This window comes from Polyodon spathula, chromosome 12 (assembly GCF_017654505.1).
Source record: "Polyodon spathula isolate WHYD16114869_AA chromosome 12, ASM1765450v1, whole genome shotgun sequence".
Taxonomy (NCBI): domain Eukaryota; kingdom Metazoa; phylum Chordata; class Actinopteri; order Acipenseriformes; family Polyodontidae; genus Polyodon; species Polyodon spathula.
Window position 1 is genome coordinate 43,711,230 of NC_054545.1, and position 16,909 is coordinate 43,728,138.

Below are 16,909 nucleotides of genomic sequence, written 5' to 3' on the forward strand. Positions count from 1 at the left end.
AGTGAGCATGGGTAGTAAGTTCAGACTAATGTATTTGCAGCGCGTATTGTTCTTATATTGATATATATAATATATATATATAGATATATATATATATATATATATATATATATATATATATATATATATATATATTATATATATTAATAGCCATACTGATGCCAAACGCCAACAATTAATATCCTGCTTTAAAAACTAACACATACTGGCATAGAAAACTATAAAACTGGTGGAATTTTTTTCTATCATTTCTAACTGAAGGAACATAATGTATACTTTTTGTCAAGCTCGCAAATAAACTGCGTTTCTTTGCAACAGAGTAGTGTGGGGTGTCGGTCGTTTTTATTAACCCTGTTACTGGAGATGTGCCTATCTATAACACAGGGGATGGGTACAGAACGGCGATTCCTTTGAGAGTCTGTTTTTTGGGATTTATGTGAGTGCGTGAAGGTGAATTTACAGGAGCATGTCAACTTATATTATTGATTTTGTGTCAAACTACTACTACTACTACTACTACTACTACTAATAATAATAATAAAATAATAATAATAATAATAATAATTTAATATAATATAAGTTTCAGTTTCAAAGTTAAAACATACGGTTCCATGGTTTTGTATACTGTTTTGTAGGTACATAGTATGTATGTATGTATGTATGTATGTATGTATGTATGTATGTATGTATCAAACAATGACATTACAAAATTACCTCAATATCATTTTCATAATAACCTTAATAAATATAAATAGAACCGAATAGTTTCTTAACTGATGCTTTACTGAGTTACAGGTACAATGATATTCTCCAATGCCTCTATTCAGCCATCTCATATCCAATTCTATTAATTCCACGATCCATTTATTTGATCGACTAATATGCAGGCATGTCTTATGAGACGTAAGTTTAATTTGTTGCATTGAAAAAAAAAGAAATATAACATGATTTAAGTTTCCCACAAATAATATTGCTTAAAAAAATAAATAAAATAATGTAGTGTCATAATAAACATAAAAGTTACTGAAAATGCGGGTTTTTTTTTTTCTTTTTCTATAGCGCGGGGAATTTATGTAAGACTTTAAATAATACAAAATTATATATTAAAAAAAAAAAAAAAAAAAAAAAAAAAAAAAGGTCTCTTGGTTTGCGCCTATACAGAGATTCAGACCGAGTCATATCTACAAAAAAATATGATACGTTAAAAAGCTAATTAATGAATTAACCAATAAGCACCATTAATAAGTGAGCGTTCTCGTGAACCCTGTCGTTTTGTTTATTTACTCGGCGTATTAGAACGCCAATTAACATTGGATACATTCGTTCGTTCTATCTGTCTGCTTCATTACAGCCACCAACTCTAAAAGATTTTAATGCGTGTGTGTGTGTGTGTGTGTGTGTGTGTGTGTGTATATGTATATAACCTCATTTATATTATGACAGCGCAATTGCTCTTTGATGCTTCTTAATGGAGCTATGAGATGTTGAAGTGTTGGTCATTTTTTAATAGATTTGCGTCGCAATCTGTCAGGGCTCTTGTGTTTACGAGCTCAGGGGTGCTATCAAAACATTTTATCCCTGTCTCTTACCGTTTTTAATGTACGCATCTATGCGGTTTATTTGAATACCAAGCAACACACGGAAGTAATATAAGGCACTCGGATATGCTCATGGTCTGTACTTAAAGTTCTAAATTAATGACATCATTGATGACCCATAATGCCACATCTAAAAAAAATGATTTTTTCTTCTAGCATATGAGAAAAAGCTATATTTTCATATGTATTTTAATTTATTTTATATAATAGATTTACGGTACCAAATATATATTTATATTAATTAAAAATATAAATATTTCGTGATAACCAGTTGTATGTGTAAAGTCGGTAGTGAGTGGGTGATAGGGCACTCGAGAGCCATTATTTTGGAACAAGCTACAATAACTGGAAAATAATTGTATTCTCTGCCAGCAGCCGAGCGGAGTTCAAACGCAGGTCACCACATTCATTGCGATTCCTTTGGAACCTGTCTGGTGCTTTGCAGAGAATTGCTCTGCATTTTAATATCGAGCGCAGATTAATAGAATCCGATAACAACCCCTGAACCAAAGCAGATTTTACATTGAATTGAACAAATAATGAGAAGAGAATAAACTGTATAATAACCCGCAATATACTATATACAAAATAAATACACTGTGCTCTCTCTTTGTAAAGCAGCTCTCCATCCCAAGCAAAAACTTTATGAAAAACGACCGTCCATTGTTGCAGTATAGAATTCAGCGCCTTTCTTTTTCGGAGAGATCTTTACCAGTATTTAATCTGTCTGTTTTTTTTTTTTTTTTTTTTTTTTTTTTTTGCGCTCTATATATTTGCATATATTAAATCAATATAATGAAAGGATTTCTATCTCCTGCATATATATATAAAAACTTTGTAAAATTAATAAAAAAAAAACGAGTAAATTAAGAGAAGTAATATTCTTCATTAAATATAAAATTTTATTTTATATATATAATATATATAATATATATATATTATATATATATATATCTATATATATATATAATATATATATGTACATGTATACCCTGTACAATGCATATGTGTACACAGATGCATAGATCTGTATGATGCATTATTGTATATGTGTATGTAACGCTGCAATAGGCTATATCAATATTAATATTTGTATTTAAACCTATTGCAATACCAGAACCACTGGATCCTATATCCCTCTGATTTGCATCGTTTAAAAAACGCGTTTGATTAATATATTTACTAGCTTTTTTTTCTCCAATGTAATGACCTGAACAATATGTTGGAGCGATCTATGCACTGCTATTGAAGTAGTGAATTCTGCAGCAGAGGGTTGAAACGGAGGTCAGTGCGTCTAACAGATATTAAAATCTTCTGGGAGACGAATGGATGCCACGCCTAGCTGTTTAACAAAGAGATTAATACGAAAAAAAAAAAAAAAAAAAAAAAAAACTTGACTTTATAACAAAATGCGAGAGAGCTGCAGAGGTTTGTCACATTTAGATGTGGGTATTGTGCTTTTTTAAGGGAGGGTGTATTGAATGAAGCGTATTGCTTGTTGCAGAGTGCCTTTCCTTCTTCCTTTCCTATAGAGCAAGGTTAAAACGACAAAGGCGCTTGGGCTTGTGCTGCGTAGTCAGTTCAGGTTGATCTAGTTATCCGATCATCTCATTTTCTCTTTCTGGGTCGCGGATTCTGGTGCAGCTTTGCTGGTATATGCGGTACTTCTTGTATCGTCTAAGTGGGGTTTGTATTGCGGCGCTGCACACGGGAAGGGGGGAGCGAATATACACAGTATCACGGCGGGGTCATGGACTCAACTTGTGGCTAGGAGAGGAAAGCAAGGGTAAGGCTGTCGATAGAAGAAAGAACTAGAGACTTAGAACCTCGGGAAGGGGGTTAGTTTAAATAATGCTCTCTGCTCGGGACGCGGGGAGAAGGGTTTCAGGAGGTGAAATCTGGCAAGGGTGTAAGGTATAAAGTAACAGGGCCGGTTTGCATATCCAGGATATTTGGGTAACATATTTTCCCAAAAGATGAGCTTGTGTCCGCAGCAGGTGCATAGCTCGATAGACCACGTGTTCAGAACAGGAGTGAGTTGCTAAGATTTTTTTTTTAATCGGGTTTAGTTATGCGTTTCTTTTTATGTTTGTTTTTATGTGTTGTTTCTTCTGCTTAGCCTGTATCTCGTGCTTCAATTACTGCAGGAATCGACCTTTTTATTATTACCGAATACAAACAGGATGGCATTCAATGAAGTTCTGTGCCCCAACTAAACTGTCCCCCCTGCCCCCCTGCCTTGCCGCCCCTGCCCCCGGGGGCCCCGAGGGGGTTGAGTCTAAACTCCGTACTTAGGACAGCAGCTCTTTGCGGTACAAGTTATTTGAAATGCACAATTAACCATAAATGGATCCGTCTTAGAAGGCTTTCGAATAGCAGACCTTCATGTAAAAAAATGACATTTCGCGAAAAAAAAAGAAAAAAGAAAAACTATAAGAACTATAAGAAAAAAAGAAGCTCGTCTTTAGATTAATAATACATCCAGGATAGCAAGGTCTGTCTTATTGTTTTTAAAGACATGCAGACATATATGTATATGTGTATATAAATAGGCCTATGCACATAAAAATAAGCACATGTTTAACACTAGGGGTGCTGCGTGGCTGTGCTTGTATTGGGATCTGTTTTGTTTTATAATGAAAGTAACAATGGGAGACAGTCATTATATTAATTCGATAATGCAAAGATACAGAATGGTTGAGCGCACTTGCAAAAGGCTTATTGTTTTAAGACAGTCATATAATAAAATTAGATATATATTATATATATATATATATATATATATATATATATATATATATATATATATATATATATATATATATATATATATACACACACATATACAGACAACGCAAAATAAACTAAACGTGAACTTCATAGATATTTCCGTTAATCTACAAACAAATACATCGTCAGACTGTATTATATATATATATCTATATATATATATATAATATATAATAATATATATATTATAATATTAAATGGATACTAATCTTACATAATTTAAATCGTAGCTAATTTTTTTGTTCACGGACGGTGCCTGCCAATAATATATTATTATTATTATTATTATTATTATTATTATTATATTATTAATTATTACATTATTTGTGTAATTATAATATACTCTAATTGTTATATATATATATATCATAAGATATATATCATACTAGATATATATATATATATATATATATATATATATATACGTATATATATATTTTAAGTGAATTTATAAAAATCACTTACCGTTTTGGTATATAAGCATTATTTGGTAATTGAATGTTCGTCGCTGTCTTCTGTAAGTGGTATTATACTGTTAGATGCGACACCGCTGGATTTTGTTCCTTTAAATGACCTAGGTGACCGAGTTAGACATGTAACAGGAACTCGACAGGAAAGTGAGAACATACTGTAATAAAAAGTCATCAATTTAACATAGCTGTAGCTTTGAGGATGCGAGTGTGGGCGCTTTCACTAAACTGTGAAGATTTTACTGTCCGGATATCGTGAAAAGAAACTAAGACTCCACGAATCCGGCCGACACATTTGAGTTTAATGGACAGTATTTTTTTTTTTTATTTTTTTGCAGGAAACATCAACAGCGCGGACCAAGATTTTTTATTTCTTTTATTTATTTAGTAGTCGTTTAACTTTGTGTGCAAAGTCTTACTTTATAGCGTAGTGATTCATGTAATGTACATGTGTGTGTGTGTGTGTATATATATATATATATATATATATATATATATATATATATATATAATATATATATATATATATATATATATTATGATACTCAACTATCTATATTCCGTGTTATTGATAGATTAAAAGGCAATTTGAAAAGAACTTTGTATTATTTTACATAGAACCTTCTGTTCTATGTAAAAAAAAACATACGTTTAATGGCGCGTCGTTTTTCTCACAGATTTGCCATTTTAGACAAATTGATATGGGATTGTATAACTTATTGCAATGGTTGTACATTATTAGGGAAGCACAGGGACACTGGTAAACGCGAAACCCTTTGAAATCGCTGGATGTTTGTACATGTCGAATTGTACTTTGTTTTTCTGCAAGGAAAAATATGTTATACTTTGTGCACTGTGTTAATGTTAACTTGTTATTTTTAAGTGAATTTATGAACGCAGAGCCATCGATGCCGACAGAAAAGGGCGCCAAGAAAGCCACTGTCATCTATATATACCCTGTAGATCCGAATTTGTGTGAACAGAAAAGGGGTCACAAATTCGTATCTAGGGGAGTATGTAGTTGATATAAACGCAGCAGTACTGGAAATAAAAAAGAAAGCTACTGCATTGAAGATTAATGAACGGTTTTGTTTTTCAATCATGTGTTAAAATATTTTTACAGTACTGGTTTACAGCTGATAAACGAATTAATTTCCTATAAACACAAACACTTCATGGACCTGTAATAATAATAATAATAATAATAATAATAATAATAATAATAATAATAATAATAATTTTATTATTATTATTATTATTATTATTATTATTATTATTATTATTATTATTATTATTATTATTATTATTAGCCGTAGTTTCGTAGTACATTTTTCTTTCTTCCCGACTACACAGAATTAAATTAACACCTTTAATAAATCAATACTTTCAATATCTGAAATATGTATGAATATATGCTGCCTATATCAATAAATGAAATTAAATGAATTAAGAAGACTTTATTTCGACTTAACTATGCATTACAGGAAAACCTCGCAAGCCAAGACATATATAGAACCATGTTTCTGAACCTGTGTGTGTGTGTGAGGGGAGTAACTTGTAATGGGGGAGGTTGTGCAAGTTTGGTTTAATTAATCTGTGCTCCAAACGAAACTTACAACGGTGCCCAAAGCAAGTAAACCAACAAGCAAACAAATAGGTATCTGCATTGTGTTCATTGATAGTCCTGTCACTTCTAAGCACGTTTTGTAAATCGTACCTTGCGATTAGCACATTCTTTACATGAAAATAAAGAAATAAACAAATAAAAAACGACTCTGCGGCTTGCCTGGAAAGAGTCGGTTTAAATGCAAGTTTAACTGTGATTTAAGAGGTTGGGTATCCCGAATTAGTTGATGAATTTTCTATCGATCCAGAAGCAGCCCTGCTTTATCTCTGACAAGCTTGGGCTGCGCGTAGCGCTGAGCATTCTTTCATCGGGATTAGTAACCCCAATTAAAGCCATCTCTACTGCACCCACCCCAGATTTGTATTTATTTTCATGAACACGAGCCAGAATCTATCCCAATTAAAACCTGGGACTGTTGTCTGATAAGCAAGACCTCCCGTTTCGTTGAAACACTGAGGGAGAGGCGGTGGACCCGACACCCACGCTGTAAAGGGGTTGCTGGTTGTTGTCGTCTAAGAGTGAGGTATTATTGAGTTGCAGTGATCCTGAAAATTAGAAGATGCGTGTGCCAGCGAACAATATTTGTGCGATATATATATATATATATATATATATATATATATATTATATATATATATTATATATTAAAAAAAAAAAAAAAAACTAAACTAAAAAAATGCATAAACGTGATGTTTGGGGTATGCAGTGCCTCGTCCTGTTTCCTTATCCGGGAATTATAAAAGACCCTCGCTATTGGCTACCGGTGTCACGTGGCTTCTTAACTTTGTTCACTTGACAGAAAGTAGGAGGGTTTTACGAAACAGGAAAACGAGTAAAGGGTTAGAAATCAATTTTAGTATATATTTAGTGTGTGTGTGCAATTCAAAGAAATTAATGGCCATGAGTTCCTTTTTGATCAACCCCAACTATGTGGACCCGAAGTTTCCACCGTGCGAGGAATATTCCCAGAATGATTACCTACCAAGCCACTCTCCGGAGTACTACAGCAGCCAGAGGCGAGACGCGGCTCTCCAGCATGAAGCGATGTTCCACCAGCGGTCAGCTTGCACGGATCAACCCTACACCTCTTGCCAAGGTCCCGTGCAGCCGGCAGTAGTCCTCTCTCCCCCTAGGGGTCACGTCCAGACCCTGCCTGAACCGAACCACTGTGAGTCGGTCACCCCAAGCCCTCCACTCAACTGCAGCCAAAATTCTGCGAACCAAATCACTTTTTCTCCCACCAGTTCTTGCAAAGAGCCCGTAGTTTACCCGTGGATGAAAAAGGTCCATGTCAACACCGGTAAGTGGAAACCTAACTTCTTATCCACGCTTTTATCGCGTTTATTCTAAGTAGAGGAGAGAGGGATAAATGTCCGGTGTTAAATCTCTTACACCAGTTGTAAAAAAAATCGCCCTTTTCTTAAGATTTACGATCTGCTGTTTGCAGGGCAGTATAATTACATCCTCCATAAATTTTTATTGCACTTCTTGGAAAAAAAGCCTTTGAAGTCTGTACAACCTTCCTCTAATTTCTTTCGTGGAAGGCAGCCTTTAATTAAATTATTATTTATTTTTATTTTTTAATGACTGCTTGTGTAGCTCCTATGTTAAGCTTTATGTTTTTGTAATTTGTATATAAGTGGTGGGATGTATAAAATTATACCTTCTTCTGTCAGTTCTTTATTGTGCGGGGGAAAGTTTATGGATTTAGGGGTGAGAAGTGTGAAAACACACACACACACACGCACACACACGCACACACACACACGTGGACACACACACACACACACACACACACACACACACACACACACACACACACACACACGCGCACACACACACGCACACACACACACACACACACACACACCACACACACACACTTCACTACTGCAAGTGTGAATGACGTATGACGATTTGTACATAAACGCATATGACGTTGCAGTTTTCGAAACAAAATATGAAAATTTGCAAGAAAAAAATAACAGTCTATTTTATATATATATAAATATATATATAGATATAATATATATATATAGATATATAGTATATATATATATATATATATGTTCATAATAATTACAAATACAAGTGTTATTTAGCTTGCACTGATCAGCTATTTCAAAGGCAGTCCCCCTTCCACAGGGCTCACGTGTAATACGTTCTTGTTATCAACTCTGTATTCAAAGAAAAGGGGGATTTTCAAGTGATGGAAATGCGGTTTTTAACATAATGTGTTTTTAATTTTACCCTTAAGATGCATGCATACCTTTTATGGAATACATCGTTTGTTTATGTATGCATTAATTAATTAATTAATTAATGTATTTATTTTCTGCCCCCATGCAGTAAATCCAAACTACACAGGGGGCGAACCCAAACGCTCACGGACCGCATACACCAGACAACAGGTTCTGGAGCTGGAGAAGGAGTTTCACTACAATCGGTACCTGACCCGGAGACGCAGAGTGGAGATCGCGCACACGCTGTGCCTGTCCGAGCGTCAGATCAAAATCTGGTTTCAGAACCGGAGAATGAAATGGAAAAAAGACCACAAGCTCCCCAACACCAAAATCAGGTCCGGCACCAACCCGTCCAACACAAACTCAGCCGGGAGCCAAGCAAGCACCCAGAACCGCACCAATGGACCTCTGTCCAGCCTATAGCCCCAAACCCGCTACCTCGTAAACAAAATGAAGGGGACGCTAAAGGGCGATACAAGTTCTCGTTCATGGAAAGAACAAAGGAACAAAACTTTAAAAAGAGGAGAAAAAATATGTGATTATTTATATAAATAATAATACAAAATCGGAGGAGTGGGGTCTATTATACAAAAGCACGGAGCTGTGTTTTTAAGTGTGTGTGTGTGTGTGTGTGTGTGTGTGTGTGTGTGTGTGTGTGTGTGTGTGTGTGTGTGTGTGTGTTCTCTTTCCATAGCTCCCCTCTCCCTGTCTCTTCTCCCCCTCCATTAAAAAAGAAGGATGCAGATAGCAGTCTTCAGTTTTGGCGAAGATGGATCCGTGTTTCATCTTTAATCACGCCAAACAGAAGACCATTTGTCATGTTTACTCTGCTTTACAAAGGATGAACCTTATGCCTACTATTAGCCCGACAACTAACGTTCACTTTAATGAATGAGGCACCGTTTTGTTTAGAAGAACCGGATTTTTCTTATTTTTCCTTCTTTACTGCTACTGTTGCTACTAGAGTGGTGCTGCTATTAAAATTAACATAAAAGAAGAAGAGAAAACACCAACTCTAGAGAAAAGCAAAGAGCAGCCGTGGTAGCTTTGCAAGAAGAAGAAGAAGAAGAAGAAGAAGAAGAAGAAGAAGAAGAAGTTCTCGCCATTCTCTTTTTCTTCTTCACTTCCCCCTCCTCTTCTTTCTTGTTTAGTCTTCTCATGCAAGACTTTCTTTTGAATCAGAGTACGTTCTGAATGAAAACTTAGGGTCACAAGATACATAGTAATTCAAGTATTCTCTGTGCATAAGTTTGTAATTTATATAGTATATATATTATATATATACATATCTTTATATATATATATGTTATAAATACTACATCTTTCTTTGACCCAATATATGTATATAAAGAACAATCTTTGACCCAAAATATGCAAAATATGAACATTTAATTTGTTTTTTAGAGAGTAGAGTGAACTGAATACCGAATTACACAGATTATGTATCAGAACCAAAAGGCTTTACAGAGAACTGCATCCTCGTGTCGAATAGATTTTATTTTGGTTTGTTGTTATTGTTGTTGTTGAAGCGATTGCTGCTTCCAGTTATGCATTACCTCATTTGTGATTTATGTTGTGCTCTCTCAAAAATGTTTTTCAATGCTTTCAATGATCGTGCAGAATTACACCTTTTTTTTTACATTGCAAAATCCACTAACTGAGCTAAGCTTGTATTATTGTCGGTTATTTACGTTTTATAAACCCCTGATTGTATCGCTGAACACAGGTGCAGATATAGGGATATATCTCTCTCTCACTCTGACTCCCTATCACTGTTTTGCCCATCTTTTGCACGCGCACTCACCCTTCAGTGAACTTGAGTATATTTGCATTATTTTCCTCTACATTCCAAAGGCCGTCAATCATATTGTCACACTCAAGAAGCCACAAAGAAAATGCTTTTTTTGTTTGTTGGTTGGTTAGTAGATCGTTATTTCTTTTTGTTGTTGTTGTTGTTGTTGTTGTTGTTGTTCTCCGTGTACTATCTACCTTAATATTTGTACATAGTAAATATAAATAAAATAAAATAAAAAAAAAAAAAAACATTAAAAAAATTCGAAAAAAAAACCCCGGCGCTTTACCACGTGTCTTTATTTTTTCAGCAGAATCTTAATCATCGAAGCCACGATTGAAATCTTGTGGTTCTATCAAAGCAATTGTATCAAACGCACAGCAGTTGCTTTTATTGGCTTTTTTTTTTTTTTTTTTTTTTCATTTTCTTTCACAATTCGTTTGCTGCGAGGACGGATCTTTCTTGAATACCGCTGGGTTTCTATATGGTGATTTATATGTTTTGGGCAAGAGTAATATTGCTACATTAGGTCTGGTAATCTTGTTTTAAATCACAATCCCTTTCCTTTGCCCTTTGCATAACGGTCCCGAGTCTTTATCCTGCACTGCAGGTATTGTAATTCGGGTCCCCAATTTCCCCACTTCAGTAGTTTTCTTGCTCAAAGCCATGTAATGCATTAATGAGTGTAATTTTTTGCACAGATGTTTCTCCTGGGTTTGCAGGTTTGGTGTGTATTTGTTATATTACAAAGGAACGGGCCGGTGCAATAGCTCAAACTCTGACAAGCAAATAGATAATCAACAAGACAAATGGCTTCTTTTGTGTGGCGCTGCTCTTGTATTAATTTTCATTTTCTTTCTTAGAACAAGTATCGAAAATACTGCGCCGGAGAAAATAACATTCCATTTGCAGTTTATAAGTTAAAAAATAAATACTGCCCTAAATTGCTCTCACAGGACACGCCACGATAAGATTTTTCCATTAGGCTGAGGTCGTTAATATTAGCAAATAAATAGATAGATAAATAAATAAATAAAACCAGCTAGCAATAGTTATAACTTTTATTTTTCTTATCCCACTTATATTAGGATCATACCAAATTCTAAGCGGATGCATGGGTGTGCAAACAGATTTTGAGCAATGCTTTTACATATCTATAAGCATATGGACTAGGCCTCTTGTATTCAGTGGGCTTTGCAAAAACCGGGAATAAGCTGCACTAGATTTCATTGCTTTCATTGAAAAATAAAGGCATGATGTAAATCTCCATTTGTATACATTTGTTATTCTGCATGTATAGATAGACATGTATGCACATACAGAACAAGTAAATGTATATGAAGAGAAATCAGCCATTAGTTTCCATGCAAAATGAAAAGGCAATACTGTCATTATATATATATATATATATATATATATATATATATATATATATATATATATATATATATATATATATATATATATATATATATATATATAAAATAGATCCTGAAGTTCTAACTGCCCTTTTCGCATGCACATAGATTTTATGTTGTGTGTTTTATGCCAACATAATATGGCCTAAAATGTTTGTATGTGTGGCTATAGCTGCACAAAAGGGGTTATACAAAAACACAGCATCAGAAATAAATGAATTTGTGTGTGGCTCTTAATACAATATGCACCTTGGAATGCTATTCTGTCGCCTAAATCAAAGGTTTTTTTTTTGCCTCTAACGTATGAATAGAATGGAATAGGTTTCAATAGGGCCTAGAGTTCACAGCCATTATTTGTAGACAGAGCCAAGAAAAATGTGAGAATTATACAGAAAATCATTAATCACGCCTTTTCTTTAAACACTTCTTTCCCATTGTTATCCTGCAGCAAATCTGGATAGACCGTCTGTTGGTGGGAGTTAAAAAGTCTTACAAGACGCTTCAAGATTTAAAAAAAAAAAAAAATCCTGCAAGAAGAAAACTTTTTTTTCTACATTTTTTTTTTGTCTTCTCAAGAATCGACCTCAAAATGAAAATATTTCCAGGAGAAGACTTTGGAGGAGGAGGAGGAGGAGGAGAGAGCATGGAAGTGCAAAAGGTAAGGCTTTGTTGATTCGATTGGAGTTTTATGGTTTTATTGCCTCGGTTTTCACACAGTCGGTCTCGTAAGCACATTTGGTGAACTCATGGCATTTTTATGGTGGCTCCATTGAAATTGGTTTTCGTAGCTTGACTGTTGTGTATCTTAAAAAGTGAAAAAAGAGGTGTGGGGTATAGGGGGGGGGGGGGGTGTGGCAGATAGAGGATTGCATGTTGTAAAGTGTTAGTGTTGTTGTTCTTTGTACCTGTTGGAATTATATACGGGAGCAGATTGGAATAGAACATGACAATATTTTCCAATACAGCTGGTCAATTTGCATTACAGAACGCACGCCTTACAGAACGCCACAATTCAAATTGAGAACGTTTGCATCATTCTAAAAAAATGTATATGTATACGTTTTTGCTCAAATGATCCACCGTCCCAACGTTCCGGTATGTTTAACATGCCTCTGTCAAAGGAAAGTGTTTCACAAACAGTGGAGATAGTTATAGGCTTTTGATGTCATGGCAACTATACTCACGTATTTCTATTTAAATATGTTAATGTGTTTAATATCTATCTATCTATCTATCTATCTATCTATCTATCTATCTATCTATCTATCTATCTCTCTCTCTCTCTCTCTCTCTATCTCTCTCTCTCTCTCTCTCTCTCTCTCTCTCTATATATATATATATATATATATATATATATATATATATATATGAAGAGAAATTAATCGATAAACTGAAAACTCACTGTGTTTTAATAATTTGCAAGAAAACGTCATACATTTTCTCATCTTTAATGCAGTAACGATTTACAACCAGCTTCTATCAGTACGCATTCTGCCTTAAAACAACCCCACAGAAAAAGAAAAACCCGATCGATCAATTGCTTTCTGATTTGCAAAGCTCATTGAATTACACGAGTTGGTTTTCCGCAGTGGTTTGCTGGTAGGGTAATATGAACTAATGGGTAAAATATAAGGCATAGCAGGGGCACAAATCGATGCACGGAGTGGACAGCGGGCTGCTGGAACCGAGTTCAGCGAGAGGACACGTTTTCTAAGGGATTAGCTCTGTTCTATACTCACAGACTGACCCCGGGAACCCTTGACCTTTTAAGACTGGACATTGCACTGTGCAACATTTTCAACACAAAGCAGGGCCGAGTAACCAAAGGGATATGCCCGTGCTGGAGAGCGCTGTGGACGGCACAGCAGTGACAGGAGGGCAGGCGGGCGGGCTCGGCAGTGTGAACAAATGATTTTCCATTTATAATGGTCACCCCACTGGACTTCCAAACAGTGCCCCATGCAAGCCCGTTTTTAATAACTATTTTACTTTGCAGGAATGCACAATAACAGCATCAACGTAGGCTAATAGTAAGATCGCGTTACGTTTCTTATACAATAACAAGGCATTATGCTTCTTGTATGTCACATATTACTTCTGGAGACGTAAGGGTGTATTAATTAGTTTCTTTGCGGGCATCGTGCATTTTATTCTGCGGTGGGTGTTCTTTCTAACACTTAGCATTAATTTGAAGCATCGGGCGCTTGACACGAACGGTTGTGTAAAGATTGCTTTGGATCGAGTCGCTAATTGCAAAACAAATAAGCTTTGCTTTTTTTTTTTAATTATGAGAAGCCGCAGAGCGGAGGTCAGAGCCGTGCGGTAACCGACGCATTGTCTTCTCCTTGGCCTTTGGTAAAAAAAAAAAAAAAAAAAAAAAAAAAAAAAAAAAGTTTTTTAAAAAAAACTGTTCAATTTAAAAAACAAAGCGGGGGGGGTCCCCCCCCCCCCCCATCCCGTCAGAAACTGCAATCCGTCTTCTGGTATTAGGATAAAGAACAGATTTGACAATTCTATAACTATCTGTCCCATCACATTTAGATTGAGCCGAGAAATCTAAGGTGTTTCCACAATTCTTTTTCTTTTTTTTTTCAAATATTTCCAAGCGAATATAAAGCACATGTGTGTGGTTTCCACCTTGCCGTATATAATACTACTGCTACTACTATTACTACTATTATGAACTACTACTAATAATAATAATAATAATAATAATAATAATAATAATAATAGCATGGTCTTGCGTTAAAGCACGGAATACCCCTATATTAATATGCAGTATAGTCGCCTTGTTATTGATCTGAATATTATTATTTTTTCCCTAGTCAGAGCTTGGCATTTTGAAATCAAAGTGACTTGCAGTTTCTGCACGCTGTTTTTTTTTTTAAAAAATGAACATAATTAAAAGAAAAAAAAAATCTAGATTGTGTCTGCGTGAGAATTAAACAAGAGGATTGTTTTCATTTCATTATTACTGGTTCAGTTAGAACTGAAAGCGCTTGCCGAGACGGTTGTGTCCGTATGTTGTTTCGTTAGAAAATGAATCACAGCTGTATGAAGAATGCAATAATAATAATAATAATAATAATAATAATAATAATAATAATAATAATAGGGTACCCATTTTGAAACAGCTCCACGTAGTCGTATGCAGGCTATAGTAACTGACTTTTATAATGGGTCTGACTGTATTATGTCTTTAAAAAAAAGACTCCGATAATTCACACTGCGGCGCTTTCATGACAACTAGAAACAAACAAACAAACAAACAAACAAACAAATGCAAGTAGAACGTGTCGATGCTGTGTTTAAAAACGATTCCTTCTCTCAGTGAAGACCCGGAGGTACCATTATTTAAAAAATATTCCTCGGCGTGATGCCCGGCTTGACAGATTTATGATCCCCAATAAAGGCTATGGGGTGTTCAGATCCGTAAATCAATCTCCTGCTCCCCTATATAACCCTAACCCTTTCGTAAAAGTAATGTTTTTATAACCTAGTACAGCTGGATATGTGTGCTTACACACACCTAGGCCCTATATATATATATATATATATATATATATATATATATATATATATATATATATATATATATATATATATATATATATAATCTATATTTATATATATTAAGTGTAATATATATATATAGCTTAATAGAGGTATCACCCAAATATTACGAAATCTCCATATTGCTGGGGTTTTTAAATGCACGTTTTGTTTTCCAAAGGATGGATGCTGTCTTGGTTTTATTATTGAACCCTATTGTTCCGCTTTTTTTTGGTTTCTGGAGTGCCTAGAACCCAGTGTATCGTTCCGACTTTCGATTCTCTCCATCGAAACAAAAATATGACAACATATTATTCATAATATTTAAAAAAGAAAGAAAGGGTTTGGATGTGATACGTGTGTCGTGGTGGATTTCGACTCTAGCAACATGTATATTTCATTGTTAAGCGGTTGTTGTTTTAAATTATATATCATCTGTGTCCCAATTGTTTGGAAGAATCATCTGATTTTAAATGCACTGTATAAAAGGACTGTAAGGCGTGATTGAAGCATAGTGATGATTACTTGCTGATCTTGTTGTCTTTCTGTGCAACTGTATATATGTAGACCTATGTCGGTTTTTGAAGTGTGTATTTTTGTGGGAATGTGGGATAATTGAGAAAGTCCCCTGTGTTTTTGTGCAGTTTTATTTTTATTTAAACCAGACCACATAGGGTTACTACATGACCTTCAAGATTATATTGGAGTCTTGGAAGTCTTTTCTCACTGGATCAAGTCTATTGTTTGCTAACACAAGGGAGTCGGCTCTGACATTGCCGGGTTGGCAGAATGAGCGGCTTATTTTTGGTACAATGATAATAATATATACACTCCATATATCTAGCGTGCCGAGTGCAGTGTTGTTATCACTTCTATAAATGTTACTGCTGTATTATTATTATTATTATTATTATTATTATTATTATTATTATTATTATTATTATTATTATTATTGTAGTTGTTGTTGTTGATTTTGTTTGTTTTTTTTAATATTATGTCGGTTATTATTACTTTTCTTATTCATAACCTGTTTATTGTTTATTAACAAACCGCCTATACGGTAATTTGTGGGTTTTGCTGTTGGCAGTAAAGACATTGGACTCCGAAACTGCCACATGCGGAAATATAATAACGATAATTTTATTGTGTATTGCAATCATCAAGATTGTTTTGTAGAAGAAAGAAAGAAAGAATGAAAGAAAGAAAGAAAACAAATACAAATAAAACAAGAAATATCTAAGACTGCGAGGCGTGGAGCATTCAGCTTATTCAACAGCTGTGCCCTTAAACCGACAGACAGTCTGAAACGATAACAGTCACTTACCGGCGCCATAACTCCTTTTGTTTTTAAAAGTATTTGTGTGCGATTAAAGGAACTCCCATTATCTCTCTCTTTCTCTCCCCCTCTCTCTTTATATA

General features: G+C 34.7%; 2 protein-coding genes across 3 annotated transcripts in view; both read left to right on the forward strand.

Moving 5' to 3' along the window:
- The first annotated feature begins 7,177 nt into the window (after nt 1–7,177).
- Nucleotides 7,178–9,364, forward strand: LOC121323879 (homeobox protein Hox-B4a-like). The gene is made up of 2 exons (XM_041265193.1): nt 7,178–7,785; nt 8,835–9,364. The coding sequence occupies exons 1-2, from the start codon at nt 7,380–7,382 to the stop codon at nt 9,149–9,151; spliced, it is 723 nt and encodes a 240-aa protein (XP_041121127.1). The 5' UTR covers nt 7,178–7,379; the 3' UTR covers nt 9,152–9,364.
- A 3,202-nt stretch (nt 9,365–12,566) lies between these two features.
- LOC121323877 (homeobox protein Hox-B3a-like) overlaps nt 12,567–16,909 on the forward strand; it is a 26,654-nt gene continuing 22,311 nt past the window's right edge. The window contains exon 1 of one of the 2 annotated variants that reach the window (XM_041265188.1): nt 12,567–12,596. The gene's annotated coding sequence lies outside the window, so the exon portion shown is untranslated. The remainder of the gene's footprint in view (nt 12,597–16,909) is intronic. The other variant, XM_041265190.1, reaches the window with a different exon arrangement.